Source organism: Myxocyprinus asiaticus, chromosome 30 (genome assembly GCF_019703515.2).
Source record: "Myxocyprinus asiaticus isolate MX2 ecotype Aquarium Trade chromosome 30, UBuf_Myxa_2, whole genome shotgun sequence".
Lineage (NCBI taxonomy): Eukaryota > Metazoa > Chordata > Actinopteri > Cypriniformes > Catostomidae > Myxocyprinus > Myxocyprinus asiaticus.
Genome location: NC_059373.1, coordinates 27,688,463 through 27,707,796, shown reverse-complemented (window position 1 = coordinate 27,707,796; position 19,334 = coordinate 27,688,463). Strand labels below are relative to the sequence as shown.

The following is a 19,334-nucleotide window of genomic DNA, read 5'->3' as shown; positions in this document are numbered from 1 at the left end:
AACATCTAATCATTTTGACTTTTTATCTTTGACTATTTGTATCTCATAATTATGACTTACCAAACTTTGTATGATTATTTTAATGTGACGGGAGAAGTATGAGATAGTTTTGAATAAGGTAATTAAAGGTACACTCAGTCCTTTTTTTGGTTTATGTTGTCTTGGACACTGACCCCTAGGAGCATAGATGCACCATCATTCGAACGCAATAGTTTTCAGTTATCAGTGCCATTGTAGAAATTCACTATTCACGTCATCCCTGCTTAATTTAATCCATGAGTGACGGTGTGTCCTATAACAGGGATTAAGGGAGTAGTATTCTGCTGCTATTCGGTAAACATGGCCACCCCCATGAGGGGACCCTCTCCATGTAGAATAAAACAGCTTTTATAAGCTTACTGATATGACTGGAGTCTTCATCTCACGTGAGTGCTCATGATCTTATACTAATGTTTGGAAATCATGATTAATTTCTTTAGGAGCAAAACGTTTTTTAATGAGGGAAAAATTACTTAGTGTACCTTTAACTTTCTTTTGGCCTCTACATCATTCCATACTTCCCATACTAAATAATTAGTCGGTGTGCCAAACTTGTTACTGGTAGTGTAGTTTTATTAGCGTATTCATATAAATATGTGTATATTATAATTATATTTGTATATTTATTTATAATATAAATAAGTATTTGTGTCTGTTCTGAGATCAGTGGTCTCGAGCGCCTCGAGTCTTCCGCGGTCTCGCGAGGCGTGCGCGTGTGTTTTACGCGCGCGGTGCACGTTGGGAAGCCCTTTCTCAACGAGGCCATCTTGGTGTGATCAGGAGGTGAGAGCGGCTCTAGTGAACATTATTAAAAAATACTCAATTTTAAGACTTTTACGCAGAATAGAAACGCATTGTGTTGAAAGCACAGGTCCTTATTTGTCGCTTTGCTGTGTTCAGGTTGGCCAAATCGGACTAATCAGGAACAATGGTGGCAGCAAAGAAAACGGTGAGTGGAGCGCAATGCTGCGCGTGCTTGAGAACTTCACGTGGAAGCCCAATGTAGCCTCGCGATCTAAACGTGCATGATTTGACGTATAAACAGACGTTTATCGTTCTAGTTACGCAGTTGAAGTGTTGTAAGGCATTATATTGTGCAGATGATTTACCTCGGATTGCTTGCGTTCATGCCATGTTGTGTGTACTCGATGTGTATTAGTAAATTCTGAGCTGTTTGATAGTGTTTCCACTTAAAGCTAAATGTCTTTTTATCGTAATATCTGACGGCACATTTAAGAAGTAAACGTTTAACAATGTGTTGCATGAGAGAAATAGTTTATGATAACTGAAATGTCATTTAGTGTAAATGTAAACATTGTTTCAATGTGAACGTATGTTCATTGACAGATGAGAGAGTGGCTTAGTGGGCCAGTCTTTTGACGTGAATGTTCATTAACTGAACTTCAATTGGCTTGCCTCATTAATTACATAATTATGCAAATGTATTTGATGAAGATAAGTTTGATAGATTTTACATTTTCAGCTGGGTTTGTTGCTTCAAACCACCATCAATGTGCTTATGTATTTATGGTTTTGTCCCATACTATATTTACAGAAAAAGTCCTTGGAGTCCATCAACTCCAGGCTGCAGCTTGTGATCAAGAGTGGTAAATACGTTCTTGGATACAAACAGTCACAGAAGATGATTCGCCAAGGCAAAGCCAAGCTGGTAATCCTGGCTAACAACTGCCCTGCTCTGAGGTCTGTGTTGTATGGTTGTTTCCCAATGCTGGTTACTTCTAAGTTTTGGGTCTTTTAATTATTCAACTAAATTATTTTTATTTTCCCAGGAAATCCGAGATTGAGTACTATGCAATGTTGGCCAAAACTGGAGTCCATCATTACAGTGGAAACAATATCGAGCTCGGCACAGCCTGTGGCAAATACTACAGGGTGTGCACATTGGCGATCATTGATCCTGGTATGTATGAGTACACCCACAACATTAAAATCTAGTGTATCTTTGAAATGGTCTGACTGCCCTTTAGGTGCCTCTTATATTCTTATATACTTCTGTAACATTTTAGCCAGTTTAAGAAATGCATTGATCTGTAAATAATGTCTTTATCTTGTGTTAATAGGTGATTCTGACATCATCAGAAGCATGCCAGACCAGCAGCAGGGAGAGAAGTAGAGCCTTTTCCACCAGATGTTATTAGGAATAAAATTGGTTGAAACGGTCATTGAGTTTATTTATTTATTTTTTTTTTGGTTGTTTTTGTCTCAACTTTTGTTCTGATGTTGAAGTGTTTAGTCATTAAAGGGATAAGTTGACTCAAAAATAATTCTCTCAAGATTTACTCGCCCTCCTGCCTAGGGATGCACCGATCCGATACCTGGATCGGTATCGGCTCTGATACTGAAGCTTTTAGACGGATCGGGTGTCGGTCCGACGAGCCTGATCCAAATCCGATACTGTGTGTTAGTCATGTTCGTTCCTGTCAAGCTCCAAAAATGACATAAAAGGACCATAAAAACACCATTAAAACAGTTCATATGACTCGTGCATTTTATTCAAAGCCACTTGAAGATGTGCGATAGCTCTGTGAATCACAAAAGGCTATGTTTAATAAGTAAATATATAGTATGCGCAGTGCCAGCGCGTTAGTGAATGGTGCTGCTCTGTTGACACAAACTCACGCACAGGCTGGTGATGCACTCATGGCTATTTTTATCCTTCACAGCAGTGTGCAATATTTGAGCGCTACTCAAAAACAGCATCTCAGATGTAGATGCTCAATAGTTCAGTTCACTTATAATATGCATTTAGAACGGCACCGGAGGTGCATTTTACCAGAATTTGAATAAGAAGTGAATTAAACTACTGTGAACTTGCGTACAAACAGACACATACAGGACTTCCTGGAGAGTTTAGAATGTCAAAATAAAAGCGTGAGGGTTTAAAAAGTGCATGATTTAAATATATCACATTGTATTTAAAATTAAAAGTCAATAATAATATTAACAATTATTATTATTATTGTCATCATTAGTATTTGTTTACAATTTATAACAATATTGAAGTTGAATGGGTTCCAAAAAATAACTGTGTGAATGAAAAGTGGACTGATGTCTTACAACTAAATTGAACAAAAAAAAGAGATCTGAATCCTTTAAAGTCCAGATGCAAGTTGAAACATTTTTGGGAAAAAAAGGCAAAAATAAAACACTGGTTTCTTTTCTACTGAAGACTTGAAGACTGGAATTACTGTTAATTTTGCTGCTACATTATCCAGTATACTAGTTAATAATAAAGTGTTTCTTAATAAGCTATACATTTATATTGAAATAATGTGTAGTGAAATAAAGTTTTTTTTACATATTAAAGAGTACTCCCAATTAGATCCACACAATAATAAAAAAGATATTCTAAACTGATTCTAAAAAAACAAAACAACGCTTGGGATCGGTATCGGCCAATACTGAGATTTCCGAAATCGGATCGGAAAATTGGTATCGGTGCATCCTTACTCCTGCCATCTCAAATTTGAATGACTTTCTCTCTTCTGCAGAACACTAATAAAGAGATTTTGAGGGGTGTGTTTTATTTATTTATTTATTTTGCATACAGTATAAGTCAATGGGGTCCAAAATTTTCAGGCTCCAAAACTGGCATGAAGGCTTTAGAAATTCACAAGAAATTTTTACATCTGGCCTGATTGGAGCATAGTGCAGGCATCAAGATGGTGATTCTGTGATGCAGCACGCGTTTGCCAGGTACATCAATAGCACTGTTTATCACCTTTTGGCAGCCACAGTACATTACAAAAGGATCAAAAACACATCGTACAAACTTAAAAATATATCTTGGTTATGCTGAAAAAAGTCATGAGTTTGAGATGGCATGAGTGTGTATAAATGAGAGAATCGTCATGTTTGGGTGAACTCTCTTTAAGAAGGGTTATGTAAAAAGACAAGCAATTTTAGTGTCTAACTTGTGATCTTTCATAATATGAGGAAATTGAATTTTTGCTTTGCTTCAGCTATTCATATTTTTGTTGTTTTAAAGAAAAGTCACTGACGCATCTGTGTTTGAAATCCTTGAGGTGCTCCCTGGGATGTTTTATTTATTTATTCCAATTTTTTGGAGCATAAGATGTGCTGAGAATGAGAAATTTAACCTGCGGCACTGTAATAGGTCGACTTAAATCCATTTAACCATTTACTTAAACATATTAATTATAACAAAAAGCAAGCGTCACACTCCTTCACAATGTGCACAAATTTTACCACCAGAGGGCACAATGTTTAAAGCTTTTTGTCTTTGCAGTAGAATCATGTGATCAAAGATTGGGGTGCATTAGAGCACTTTAATAAGGGGGTAAAATTCTTAGAAACCTTTTTTAAACATTTAGTATTATCAATAATTTCCTGCAGTCTTAAACCTGTTAAATCTGTTTGTTTTGTTTTTTTTTTTTTGTTTTTTTGAAAAAGCTGAACATGATTCCATGCTTAACTGAATTGAGACTTATTTTATTTGATGGCGCAATGATGTCATTGCAGTCGCTATCATCTTTAGATTGTGCCCAATTTACCAATGTCTGCAATAAAATAACACTTTCTTTGAACCTTACACCAGGCACATTAAAAGTTTTAATTTACAGGTTTAATGTCCCTCATGCAGTTAATGCTTTCAAATGCATTTAATGGTACAAAATCCATCTAATGTAACGACTCAATAAGAAACCTCCTCTAGCAGCACTAGTAGCTCTGCTGTGCAATTACAGTACACAAGCCCCATTACAGCTGGTCCTGTGCTCATTCCCAGAGTGACCCAGCATTGCAGCTATTCAGGATCTCCATGCAAACATTTAAAATGATGAACAGCATTTTTTTTTTTCTGAGAGTATTAGGAAAACAGGACACAGAAATATATATATATATATATATATATATATATATATATATATATATATATATATATATATATTTATTTATTTATTTATTTATTTATTATTATTATTATTTTCAAATGCCTTTAACTCTTTGTAATGAGCTTTGGCCTCTATCCTAAATTTAATTCCACATGATGGCAATCATCTGAGATGAGGCTGCGCCATTAAAAATGTGCTGCTGCATTTGCAATGACATACATTTTCTTCTAAGCATTTTCAGACAGAACTCAAAATGTGGCCTTGAAGCGATTGGGCAAAGAAAAACATCAAATGCTCTCCCCAAAGAAGTGATTGTCCTAGTAGTTTTGAAGTCTTAAGTCTTAAATACCCACATAGATAAATATAATCACTCTCAACTGAGCACTTTCAGTGAGCTAGCAAAAAGAAAAGGATACATTTGGGGAATAGGAAAACAAGTGGAGCATTATTTATGAGACAGTGTTACAGAAAGGACCTCAAGCTTTGTTTTGCATCACTAGACAGAATCCTTGGAATCCCGAACCATCAGAAGTAGGTCAGTGGATGAGTTGTATGTATCAGGAATTCTTAATATCCAAAGTCTATTAATTTACCCCTGACATAGTTGTGCTCATACAATGAACTGAAAGTGGGTAAACCTGTCTCCGATCACACAAAGTTAATGCCACCCTTCATTTGTGGAATCAATCCACTTTGATCTGCCCCAAATCTCCCTGGGCCTTTGTCTGGGGATCAGCCAAGCACATGCGTTATAGAGCATGAACAAAGATTTAGCCACATTCACATCAGGTTCACTGTAGCAATCAGTAACATAATTGCAGTATTATACTCACACATCAGTTAGACATTAATAAAGTGATGCACAGCCATATTACTTTAATACAGCCATTACTGGAATATTTTATTGTTTAGAAATACGACATAAGCCAATGTCGACCAAATACAGGATGTGTAACAAGACAAAAACAAATACTCACAGGCATTCTACTCAGTATTCAGTGAATTCATTTTGTGATATCCATAGAGCTACAATTAGAAAAATGTTTACCAGGAATACACAGTATGGTTCAAAAGTCCATGTGAAAATCCTTCTATTTTGCATTTTTCTAAATTAATCCAGTTTTTGTCACTACAAATTATACTGTCAGCATAAAAATTTGAGAGGAAAGTATTAACATGGAATTCTCAACTGTGTAGTATTTGTTTTGTCTATCTTTTGCTTCGATGACTGCATGCACTCGCACAGGCATTGACTCCACAAGTTTGTGCAAAACCTGATGATCCATGTTATTCAGCATGATTATAACATGTTCCGAGAGCATCTTGTGTGCTTCAGTGCCAGCAAAGAAATCTGACCTTTTGTACAAAAAAAAAAAAAAAGAGTTAAAATGGTCAGTGGCACGAATTTGCTTACATTTGATAAGAAATCTAGAAATAGTGCAGAATCTAAAATATTTCATATTCATTTTATGTCATGTTATGTTTATTTCTTTTTTTTTTTTTTTTTTTTGAAAAGCCAAAAACTTTGTTTATTTCCAGGTTTAAAATAGATACTGAATCCCAGATGTTCAGTGTCAACAGCATGAACACAGACTTTTGAACCCAACTGTATATAATTAACATTATTTCCAAATATACAGAATATTTTGCAAGTTATCAGCCAGGATGCATACAGTAGTAGGTTTTTTTGTAGGTAAACCACTTCCACAGTAAAATGATGGTTATGTGAAGCTGAATTTGCGATGCTGAATTGAAGATGGCAGTCTACGCACAGAACAATGAATGGAAAATGCCGACATCAATTTGAAAATTTTTTACACTTTCATTAATGGTTCTATACCTAACATTACCATGACTAATAAATGCAACTATATTGTAAGCTATGGATGCATATTACAAAATATCGTTGCATAGCCACTGTATATAAAAATGAAAAATGTTCCCAATAACAGAAGCTACTTTAAGATAGAAAGTAACTAAGGGAGATGCTGTGTCATTTGAACTTAACTAGTTATTTGCCTAGATGCAAATCTATTGTTGGGGTCACATCTTTTTCTTTTCATTTGTCACAATTACTGATTTAAACACTGTTTATAACAGACAATAATATGAATTAATAATATTTATATGTGCAAAAACATTGCAGTCTGCATCCATAGATTGTTACTTAGTGATTATGACAGAAAAGTAGGATGCTTCTCTGAACAGGAGAATTTAGCCTTAACAAATGACAAAAAATGATTTCCATACACCTGTAATTCTCATTTACTCATTTGAGCAGTCAAATTTTGAAGTGAAGATATTTTATCCTGTGGTGTTAATTCAAATACACAGTCAACAGAATCTGTTGTAAAATTACTTGTACATCTAAACCAGTGTCATTATGTAAATGTATACAGCGACATACATTTGTATACAGTAAATGTATGTAGCTCTTCATAAAAAGCAGTTCCATTAGGAACATCAACACCCTCTGAAATTGACTGAAATAATTAGCAATTGATTGAAAGAGAACGTTACCCAAAGACTGTGGTTGGATCATGTCTTGGGACATTGTTCATGCATGAAGGAAGACTGTTGAATTGCTTACGATAACTTTTTAAAACTAATTTAGTTATATTCTGAATCAGAATTAGAATTTCTTAACATTTCTTTCCATACAGTACATTTGCCAAAAAAGTATGTGAAAACAGCCGCCTTTTTACATTCAGTATATTGAATTCCCATTTGAAAAGTGCTCTTATGTAACACCCATGTTTATCATGCACACTGCATTCAAATCTCAGGTATATCAGTAGACAACATCACTACTGAGAAGTTCACAGTATTAAAAAGGTCGGTGCCACACATAATCACCAAAAGTGCAAATCAGATTGGAGCTGACACACAGCGTTGGGTTGCCAGGACAGCTGGGCAGCCTTGTATTGGGAAGGGCATCTCAATGTCATTCTACTGCCTCCAGACAGAAGAGGAGAGGAGACTTACGTCACACAGCTTCAAGTAGGAGACGGAGGCAGCGGAATGAGCTATTGTGATGAGAGATTGTGTCTTGGGAGAGAGTAAGAGAAAGAGAGTGGTACGTCGATCTCAAGCCGAAACATATTGGGGTGGGGGATCCTTCGGTGGAATGGCTACTGCCTCTTCGTAGGGTGGAAGTAGTACCTAAAAACAATGCAGCAATGGCATGTTAGTATATCCTTTCTGTGTGACTCTTAGCATAATGTTGATTACCACAAAAAATGATTTTGACTCGTCTCTTATTTATTTAAAAAAGTAAAAGATGGGGGGCCTGGGTAGCTCAGCAAGTAAAGACGCTGACTACCACACCTGGAGTTGCAAGTTCGAATCCAGGTCATGCTGAGTGACTCCAGTCAGGCTTCCTAAGCAACCAATTGGCCCGGTTGCTAGGGTGGGTAGAGTCACGTTGGGTTAACCTCCTCGTGGTCGCTATAATGTGGTTCTCACTCTCAGTGGGGCATGTGGTGAGTTGTGTGTGGATGCCACGGAGAATAGCGTGAAGCCTCCACACACGCTAGGTCTCCACGGTAACACGCTCAACAAGTCACGTGATAAGATGCGCGGATTGACTGTCTCAGACGTGGAGGCAACTGAGATTCGTCCTCCGCCACCCGTATTGAGGCAAGTCACTATGCCACCACGAGAACTTAGAGCACATTGGGAATTGGGCATTCCAAAAAAAAGAAAAGCAAAAGATGCAGTTACCTTAAGACACTTACAATGGATGTGAATGGGGCCAGTCCATAAACATTAAAATACACACCATTTCAAAAGTATAGCCACAAGACATAAACGTAAAACATGTTTATGGTAAGTGATTTTATCACACTAAAATCATGCTAACACGTATATTGTTTACGCCTTGTGGCTATACTTTTAAAACAGTGTGTATTTTTAATGTTTATGGACTGGCCTCATTCACTTCCATTGTAAGTACCTTAATGTAAACACAATTTTTGCTTTTTTAAATAAACAATGATGGATGATGTAGAATAACATGCTATTACAAATGTAGTTGTTGAGCTATGGTGCTTATATGGGAGACGCAGGTTCGAATCTAGTTTGTGTCATGCCCCAGATCCATTCCCCATTTCTTTCCTCACAATTTCCATCGTTAAAATGGCACAAAAAACCAAAAAAAAAAAAAAAATTGTGCAAACTTAGTAGTTGCTTTGTTAGCAAGCAACTAGCCATCTGTAGGCCATGTCAGTCTCACATGTGAAAATTCTACACTAATTGCACGTCACTCTGGATAAGAGCATCTCCTAAATGCCTTCAACGTCAATTTCAATGCTATCAGAGAAAAGTCATTCAGCCTCACAACAAGAAAAAAGACCCACCAAAAGCAGCCTTTGTTCATGCACCGTGTTATAAAAAGGTGAACTAATTAGTAATATTCTCAGGAATGTTCTAAGGGGTTCACATTCTCACCTTGTCAGTATGGTTGGAATGTGTCAACTGAGAGGATTTCAAATGAACTAAACAAGTGTGGAAAGTTATGTAATGGCCTACGGCTCAATAAAAGGCCAATGTTTCTCAATGGCCTTTTATTTCCTTTCTCTCTGTCTGTTTTCAAAAGCTGTTTTTTTAATACTCATTGTGCTGGAAGGGCATCTGTGGGATTCATGTGAACAGCAAGGGCAATCGAATTAATCAGAAAAACAAAACATAAAACCAAAAAATATATACAGAGCCCATATAAGGGTAAGTGCCACTGAATCATCTCTGGGTACATTTCACCTCACAAATAAAAGAAATAAAAGACATATTTTGTGGTTAAAAAAAAAGAAAATTTGTAGGACCATTATATTTTTTGCATGGTGACAAAATAAACACTGTTATACAGCAATTGAATTGAAATAAGCATTAATGAGAATCTTATGAGGATGGTAATGAGCATTTGGGAGGGAAATGTTGTTATTGTTTTTTTGTTTTGTTTTTTACACGTTTTACTGTAGTACTGTAGTAAGTTTATGTGCATTGCATTAATGATTTTATTACATTAAAATAACAAGAATGGGAAAGGGGATCTTACTTGAAAATAATGTCACAATGCAAAGAATCGTTATGGTTCTAAATTAGGTTTCATTTTCTTTAAGCATTAAAGAAATAATTTTTATTTAATATTTATAAATATTTAATATTTATTTCTTTTGATTTTGGGGTTAAATATGAACTGAACATGTTCTTGACAAGTTATGCAATATTCACCATTAATACATAACTAACTCAAGTGAAGTATATTTGAGTTGTCAGTGACTGGAGGGCTGTGAGGGTCAACAGAGCAGCAGGACAGATAGACAGTGGCAGTAAGACAGGATTACTTATGGCAGACAGCGCTGGGGATTAGAGGCAGTACAGACACACAGCACAGTGCACTCTCTAATGCCCTCTATAAACACTGACTCAACAGTATGGAGGGCATGAGAGACCGTCATCGTTATCCTGCTGTGATGCACGTCGCAAAATCCCCTATAGGTTTGCAGAGATATAATGTACTGGGAAAACTACAAAACTGTTGCATATGAGTTCATTATGTAAACATCTGCAAGTGGAAGAACTAAGATTCAGAAGACTAATGAGTTCAAATAAACATTTGACTTACTGTAGTGTCATTTGTTGTGACATAAACCAGGACCTCTGTAGTGCTTCTTCCACTGACATATCTATAGCAGTTCCACACACAGGCAATCAGGTAAGCCTAAAGAGAGAAAACAGCCGGTGATGCTAAAGAAAACATCCGCATAAATCATGAGCAGTGCATATGGCTTAACGATAAATATAATGAGCCACAGATACAGCACCCTGTCAACACTATTTCACCTATAGAACAAGTAAAATTGACATGAGCTGTGTTTTATTTAACAAATAGATCTTAGGTTAAAATGTAAAAATACCATTACATCATTTCTTTCTATTTTTTTCTTCAACTTTTTAATCCACTTTTTAGCTTTTTTGCAGTTCACTTAAAAGAATAGTTCACCCCAAAAGTGATTATTTCACTACTTTTTCCATCATTCCAAACCCATATGATGTTATTTGTTTAAGCTTGACAGACATGGTCACTATGGACTGCCATTGTAAAACGAGCTGGGTGCATTAAAAAAAAATGCCTGGCAAAAGTATGATTTGAACAAATGGTTTAAATTAGATTTATTCGGTTTTGTATAACTTTACTAACGATCAATTAATGCCAAATCAGTTATATTATTGTGTATTATTAATAATTGTATATTGTTAAAACTTATTAAGTTCTCATTTCATTTTAATAGGAACTCATACTTCTCAATAAATTCAATTAAATACTGCATACATTTTAAATTCATAATATGTGCACTATTCAATATTAATAAATTAAATGAAATGGAAATTTGTCAAACAATCGAAATGCGTAAATCTTAAAAATGCAAATATTATTGTTAAGATTCTTCAAAAAGTCTCCCTTTGTGTTCCACGGAAACAATTACAGCATAACAGGTTTTGAACGACATGAGGGTTAGTAAATAATGATACAATTGTAATTTTTCTGCGAACTATTCATTTAAATAGTTGTGCGCAGTGACAAACAAATTTATAAAAGTACTAATGTTCCCTGTAGCTTCTCAAATGATCACATAAAAACTGCAGATTTGACCATTTTACAAGAATTAGTTTGAGATAGGAATTAGAAAATGTTGTTTAAATCACATTTAGATAAAGTAACTGCTGTCACTGCTTGAAATTTCATATCCACACAATGCTTACACTCGGGCAATGACATTTCTTCAAAGCTTATGTCTACAGCAGTAAGAAAACAGTAATACTTTACAATAAGGTTCCATTTGTTATCATTAGTTAATGCATTAGGTATCATGAACAAACAATTAACAATATTGTTTTTTACAGCATTTATTCATCTTTGTTAATGTTAGTTAATAAAAATACAATTGTTGATTGTTAGTTCATGTTTGTTCATAATGCATTAACTAATGTTAACAAAAGCATCTTTTGATTTACATTTTTTTATTAGTATATGTTGAAATTAACATTAACTAAGATTCATAAATGCTTAATAAGGATTGTTCATTGTTAGTTCATGTTAACTAACGTTGTTCACAAATGGAACCTTGTAAAGTGTTACCAAGAAAACTATAGATTTTCCTGAAAACAAAATCAGCATGAATTGTGCAAAACAATATCAGTTCTAACCAATCTGAAACCTGTTTAGTCATAGTTTGGAATGTCTGCTTTTACTGTTCAAGAAATTGTCCCTTTGATCTGACTTTTTGCTTATATCAAAGGCCAATTAACAGTCTGGCCAAATGAGTCTGGACTGTTTTGTTGTTGTTGTTTTTTTTCAACATATTAACAGTTGAAATCAATGATAATGCTCACTCTTAAACAGATTCAGACTGATTCCGTATTACATCGCAATGTAATAAACAGCCTATTACACTGTCATACAAACAACTGTATGAAAGAGAAGCTAAGAGGTTAATTTTATCAGTGTGTTTATCCCAGCAGTGTAATCTCCCTCTCACTCTAATGCGCGCAGGCTGTCATAAAGCGGTTTGTATCACATCTGAAGTCTACTGGAAAAGTCAAGCTTCTGGAAGGACAACAGAGTGTTTAGCTGAAGTACAAGGGTTCAGTAGTCATTATACAGTGAACTGATATATTGCGACTGAAACACAACATCACTGATTTTAATGATGGCTCTTAGAGATCATGCATTTGTGTAAAACAGATTATAATGTAAAGTTCAATGTGTAGTTGTTTCATAATACCTTAAAGGCTAAGATGCATCCAACAAAGAGAAGCACTGCTAATACTAGGCACATGTTGTTTGTGGACATCAAGTCCTCTTTGTATGGAAAGGTCCCAGGCTGTTAAAACATAAAGATGAAGAGAATCAATGATAAAATTATTCTTGGCAATATCGATAAATCAGAATGCAAGGTTTGGACTATATCCTTACCAACTGCTGAAGGTAGTCCTGTATAGTGTTGGGGTAAACCACCACGCTTAATGCTACCAGTGTGTTAAGAGCAAAGTCAAAGATCTGGTAGCAGAAGAAAGGAATGATCCAGGCAGCATGTTGCTAAAAGGCAAGAAGAAGAAAAAAAGATTCATTAAACTGGTCAGTTTGGGTAGAAGAAACTGATAATAAATCAATGAATCATTATTAGATATAGATACCTTGTATGCACCATAGGTTGCCATTCCACAAATCAAAATCATCAGCAATGAGATTGCTGCAGCAATACACATATCTGTGGAGAACAGACAAATATGAGATACTGAACTACCAATATTAGGTCTCAAGGCCAAAATGTATATGGATCCAATCTATCAATCTATCAAGCTAGTATTGGGCAAATGTGTCGTTTTTCTGGGTAATTGTGATCTTAATTTCAACAATCCAAAATCAATTCGTTATATCCCAAGACAGATCTTTTAATTTATGTTTTATTGTGAAGAATATTGTTAAACTTTATTTGTTGCACACCTCTTGTCCTGTAGCTATGTTAAATTTCTGCTGAACTGGCTTGCTACAAAAATTCACTTTTACCAATCACGTTTTGAACGATTGTTAGATAACGAAAGTAATGAAATGTAATGGTTTGGACCCTACTGACAATGTTAAACATGCAGATTTAGAGGATTACTTGTAAACACACACACAGCAGTAGTTCCAACATGATCACACGGGAAATCGACATGCTGCTTCCGAATGTTCAAGTATCCAGAAATTGACCCCTTTCTATCAAATTACTGACAGGTGCCATCCCCATCAAACATTTTCAAATCAAATCAAAAGCATTTACCTTTCCCTGTAGTGCTACTGATAGCATGTTGCAAAGCTATCTCCGAAACACGGGTTTGGGTCCCATGAAAACCAGGAAGTAACTGTGATTACATAAACAAAATTGAGCGGGATTTGGAGGTTGCATTGCTGCTCTTAATTTACATTTTTACTCCAATGATGGTTAGGTTTACATCTTACATTTTACATCTAAAAATGCACCACCTAGTGGACATTTCACCTCAACAACACTTCCAGCTTTGACCATTGGGGGCAGTGGTTCGAATTTCAGTAAACACAGACCGATTTCAGCACCAGAACTTTCGACCTCCTGTTCCCAAATTCACAGTGTGATCAGTCTGGAAATTGCGAGTGCTTAATTTAAAAATGATGGCATTTTAATGCTGTTTCTCTGACAAAAGTTTCAGGATTTTTATATTTATATATATATATATATATATATATATAAAACAAGCCTGACCATGGATCTACTGTAAATGCAGTCACATCAGCAATTGTGCCTGATTCATTTAGAAACAAAGGTACAAATCATTTAAAAGTTAAAGAGAAAAAGCTAGAGACTGATATATGAGTCAGTAACATTAGCTGCCTCAATAAAATTTTTAGTACACAGACAGCTACTCACAAGACACAGTCACTCATTAACTAGTAACCTGACCAGCTATCTACAGTATTATGCTGTGTTTCCAAAACAACCAACGGCTCCAAAACACAAGCATATTTATTTTATTGAGAAATACAAAAAAGCTTTACAGATACAAATACAGCATTGCATCCAATAGCTAACATTACTGAAAATTATCATATTATAATCTTTAGATACTTTTAATGATACTCTGTAACTCTATCAATTTCATTTGACCTCCACATGCTGCAGTAAGTGTCTGTGAGAACACTGATAGTGGCCTTTGAAATCGCTTGCTATATTTAATCCCCTCTGTATGTTAAACTACACTCCAAAGTACACAATGTCTACTTGAGCAACTATTACAAAACAGGCTTCATATAACAGAACCCAGATGCAAGGCAGCCCAGACCAATAGCACAGAATCATAACTTTAATCCTGCTGATGAGGACAACCCATTTTAATCAAAGTCAACCGAGCCAGAATCTATAGCACAGGCAGATATGCTGATACCATCAGGAAATAGGATACCAGTCTCTGTAGAATTAGTTCTTGCTGAACTTTAAAAAAATTGATGATACCAGGCTACTCATACCAGAATTCAGTAACTACATGCAATAGGATATTAAATGACTCAAACGTACTTGCATCGTCCATGACGTCCAATTCTGTGCCGAGCTCTGAACTGGTGAGATGGTAGTGGTACTGGACTGGGTCATTGAGGGCCGACAACAGGATTAACAAAACCACTGCATTGATGAGCTGCAAGGAAGTGAGATCATTTTACATGTTTGGATCATTTATTTCTAAAGCCATCTTTACACTGCAAAGGCGGCACAGAAGCTGCATCTGAAGTGGCATTTAGGTGTATTAACACAGACTGTTTAATCCTGCTCAGAGCAGGCATATGCATTTACACAGCAGTTAAAAATGCATAAATAATGTTATGAGATTAATGTTTTAAATATGAAATTATGAATATAGAAATATGAAAGAAATGAAAAGATGTAGTTATACTTTTACATATGAAACTAATTTGTTAAATATATGTTATGACAACAACAAAGTTTAAGGCTGCTCTGATGCTGCATTTCATTTACACAGAACCAAAGCAGCATCAGAGCAGCCTCTGATACTAGGGGTTGAGGTGGGTCAGAGCAAGCTTAATTTAGTGTGGCTTTTATGTGGCATTGCATCTTTACACATAATTTTGAGCAGGCACAGAGAAGCCTTAACTTGGCTGTATAAAGACGCCTTAAGACAAATAGAAACCAGGACCGGCCAATTAATTTCCAAGACTTTTTCAATCATTTATGATTATTGTTTAAAGTTTTTTTTCAATCGTGTTATAGAGATTAAACTCACAAAGAGCAATTTCTGGCCAATGAAACATTTAAAGAAATGACCTTAAGTGGGGGCCTGGGTAGCTCAGTGGTAAATACGCTGGCTACCACCCCTGAAGTTCGCTAGTTTGAATCCAGGGCATGCTGAGTGACTCCAGCCAGGTCTCCTAAGCAACCAAATTGGCCCGGTTGCTAGGGAGGGTAGAGTCACATGGGGTAACCACCTTGTGGTCGCTATAATGTGGTTTGTTCTCGGTGGGGCGCGTGGTGAGTTGTGCATGGATTCCGCAGTGGATGGCGTGAAGCCTCCACACACACTATGTCTCCGTGGCAACGCGCTCAACAAGCCACATGATAAGATGCGCGGGTTGATGATCTCAGACGTGGAGGCAGCTGGGATTCAAAAGGACTTAAAAGCACATTGGGAATTGGGCATTCCAAATTGGGAGAAAAAAGAAAATCCAAAAAAAAAAAAAAAAAGAAATGACCTTAAATTTATAAACATATACTGTACATGGTAGAAATTTTCATGACTTCTTATTACTTTAAGATGTAACTAATTTTCAATGACCAGGTCTGAAAATCTGATCATTTCAAGGTTTTTTTTCTTTTAAAAATGAAAAGGTTCCAGGTTTGCCTTATTAATCAATATATTTAATAACATATTATAACAATATATTTTAAATAAAACGAAAATAGGACTTATTCTCATGAAGTATATGGCACCTGATTTAAAACTGTAAAAGGTTTTGCCAGTGTACAAACACAGAAATGCTGAAATGTTGGACAATTTTTACTTTGCAGACCAAACAAATTGGACCCAACCAGCAACCACAAAATAATATTAGCTCCACAAGGATATTTAAATAGAATATTAAATGAATCTTTTGACACACATTGCCTTTATCCTTCCTCATTGTCCCTAATAATGTTTTTATCTGTGACAGTATTTTTCTATCTGTGTCAAGTAGATTTTATGACTGTATTGACACTACAAATCCTTGTCAGCAGTCAGGACAAGGAGTCATAGGTTTTTACTCGATTTTGCAGTATCCAGACTATAGCAAATGTAGTCTAGTGTCACAAGCTTTTATGAATTCTGTTGTTCCTTGTGGTGCAAAAACAAGAGACTGGAGGTGTCCAGAATATTCCTGAATGCTTATTCATTTGTATTCAGGTCTTATCTCAAACCACAACAGTGTTTCTTTAGTAACCGACCGTCTCAAGCAAGAGGTTAAGGATTATTTTCTATTTATACTAAGTAAAAGAGCTCTAGTTTCTAAAACAAGCTTGAACTTTAAGATTAAAATGAAGTCTGACATCATGGTGGTTTAACAAATCTTAGAGTGATTAAATGACAGTATTATCTAATGCTTCCCAGATTTTGGTCTTTAATTCTGTTTATATATTCTGATTGCATTGGCTCTATTGTGTTAACACATTGTGGTAAAATTGCCACCTACTTAGATAGCATTTTAGGCATCATAGAGGATATCTAGTATGCCCAAAATGCTGTCCAGCTGAATAACATACTAGATTTTGAGTTTCAATCAATGTTAATTGTTCTGAATTAGAAAAGGCATTCAATTACTATTCTAATTAATAAACGTATACAATTTTAAATGCTTATGTTTATAAAAGTGCCCTTTGTTACATATATATAAAAAAATGACATGATTAGGCTATATATATATATATAAATGTTGCTTTGTCTCACCATATACCAGATGCCCAGGATAATGGTGCCCGTCCGTACATGACAGCACAGGCAGCAGCCGGTCGTGTACCATCTGTCCCACGGAGAAATCATATTTCCGTCCAAAAATTAGCACAACTATTTCACGTATGGCCTTTCAGCTGGATGGAATGTAATGTTGTTCAAATCTCGATGGCTTTCGAGAGCTATCGCTCACCGTCGCAGCATTCGGTTGCCGTTAAATCCTGAGTTATTTCCGTTTCCCGTTACTGTCCCGTTCGTTCCTCACCGCTGCATTAATCCAGCTCATCTCCGCACCACGTGACCGGAGGGGGATTTAAAGTGACGTCAGCGGCCCAGTGGCGCTGTTCCAGAACGAGTCACTAAAGCAGTAGGCTATATTAATGCTCTAAAATAAGTAAAATATCAAAAAGCAAAAAGATTGTATAAAACTATTTAGTTTATTTTGGTGCTATTGTGACAGTGGATGCACATTGTAATCCTCAATATTTTTATTTGTTTGTAAATGTTTGTGTTCTGCAAAATAATACTAAATAATACTAATAATAATAATAATACACGAGGACTGCTAAAGTCAGGAAATCAATATGTATGTTTGCTTTTTCATATGTGTGAGGAGCGTATGATACATTTCATCTAGGCTGACCATTCTGTGTGGTCATTGGAAGTAGAGAGGGGCTCCTATGAGTCTGAAGCCCTTGCTTTCCTGTTTGGTCATCTGTATTTTTTGTTTCACTGTGACATTATCAAGATTCAACTTTCTGTACTACTTTCTGTTTACATTTGATCACAGTTGGGTGTGTTTTTCTTGCATTTGCCAACTAAACATTTGTGATTTCCATCTTACACCAGGCCTGGCTCCAGCTCTAAGATTTAAAGGGGACATGACATGCCTTTTTAAAAATTATTTAAATGTTCTTGAGGTTCACTTATAATATTAGTAAAGTTTCTTGCACAAAAAACAGTCACATATTTGTAAAACATTATCATTTTTCACCCTCATTTTGACCCTCTGTCAGAAATGCTAAGTTTTGGTGCTGCTTCTCCTTTAAGACTTCTTCAGTAAACGCCCACTGTTATGATTGGCTCTCTACTCCTGACTGACCTGCTCCCTCCTTGCCATCTCACTGCTCACCACTACTGGGCGGGGCTATGGAGGTGATAAGGTAAAGTAAGCGTTTATGTATTATTGTGGATGTGTACATACCTTCTGATGTATAATTATTCCTCCTCTTGCTTACAAAAGTGTTCATGTCAGGGCCGGTACTGGATGCAATCTTAGGTGGGGCACTTGTATGTGGGGTGGGGGGGGGTTGGACAACGTTGATCGTTTTGTCTGGGGGGCGGAGTGCCTATTGATCGTTTCGCTGTCAGTCAGGGCAGGGGCGTGACAAATATCTTGGACACCACCACCACCACCAATGGTTCATATAATTTCCACTGAGATTATATGAAGGGATCCTCTGTTGATGAGGACAGCCAGGGCATGCATGTGACAGCGGAGGAGAGCAGATGGCCAATACCAATGAGCCTGTGTATGTGTGTGCTCGCTAAGCCTCTGTGGGCGGCAGCTTCATCACTATTTTAAAGGATTTAAACCTCTCAGCCAATGTAAATTAGTTTAAACAGCAACAGCAAAACAACATGCTTGGTTATACAAAGAGTGAAACGCTCTTGAACCATCTTTATCTAAGTTGTCCAGCTGGCCCTTCTTCTATGCCAGATCCATACAATGAATATACAACCATTAAGTGGAATGCAGAGCTTTCAAGAGTAGGTCTACACTTAAACGAATAGTTCACCCAAATTTGAAAATTCTCTCATCATTTTCTCACCCAGATGTGTATGACTTTCTTTCATCTGCAGAACACAAATTAAGATTTTTTGAAGAATTTTTCAGCTCTTCTGGTC

The 19,334-nt window shown here is 36.1% G+C and overlaps 2 protein-coding genes across 2 annotated transcripts; one reads left to right on the top strand and one right to left on the bottom strand.

Annotated features, from left to right (window-relative positions):
- The first annotated feature begins 721 nt into the window (after positions 1-721).
- On the top strand, positions 722-2,222 carry rpl30 (ribosomal protein L30). The gene is made up of 5 exons (XM_051664005.1): positions 722-822; positions 940-988; positions 1,595-1,740; positions 1,830-1,960; positions 2,121-2,222. The coding sequence occupies exons 2-5, from the start codon at positions 968-970 to the stop codon at positions 2,171-2,173; spliced, it is 351 nt and encodes a 116-aa protein (XP_051519965.1). The 5' UTR covers positions 722-822; positions 940-967; the 3' UTR covers positions 2,174-2,222.
- A 4,168-nt stretch (positions 2,223-6,390) lies between these two features.
- laptm4b (lysosomal protein transmembrane 4 beta) lies at positions 6,391-17,737 on the bottom strand. Its single transcript, XM_051664516.1, has 7 exons — positions 17,424-17,737; positions 15,008-15,125; positions 13,110-13,183; positions 12,889-13,011; positions 12,698-12,796; positions 10,537-10,632; positions 6,391-8,075 (listed from the first exon to the last, which is right to left on the bottom strand). Exons 1-7 carry the CDS (start codon positions 17,514-17,516, stop codon positions 8,001-8,003), a joined length of 678 nt encoding a protein of 225 aa, XP_051520476.1. The 5' UTR covers positions 17,517-17,737; the 3' UTR covers positions 6,391-8,000.
- Between the last annotated feature and the right edge of the window lie 1,597 nt (positions 17,738-19,334).

Bases quoted from the DNA above. Each gene is read 5' to 3' on its own strand.
- rpl30 (XM_051664005.1), top strand. From the start codon at position 968: ATGGTGGCAGCAAAGAAAACG. The intron at 989-1,594 runs GTGAGTGGAGCG...CTATATTTACAG, and splicing joins TGGTGGCAGCAAAGAAAACG to AAAAAGTCCTTGGAGTCCAT. The intron at 1,961-2,120 runs GTATGTATGAGT...TTGTGTTAATAG, and splicing joins ATTGGCGATCATTGATCCTG to GTGATTCTGACATCATCAGA.
- laptm4b (XM_051664516.1), bottom strand. From the start codon at position 17,516: ATGATTTCTCCGTGGGACAGATGGTACACGACCGGCTGCTGCCTGTGC. The intron at 10,633-12,697 runs GTATTATGAAAC...TTCTCTCTTTAG, and splicing joins GATGCATCTTAGCCTTTAAG to GCTTACCTGATTGCCTGTGT. The intron at 8,076-10,536 runs GTAAGTCAAATG...CATTGTTTTTAG, and splicing joins TCACAACAAATGACACTACA to GTACTACTTCCACCCTACGA.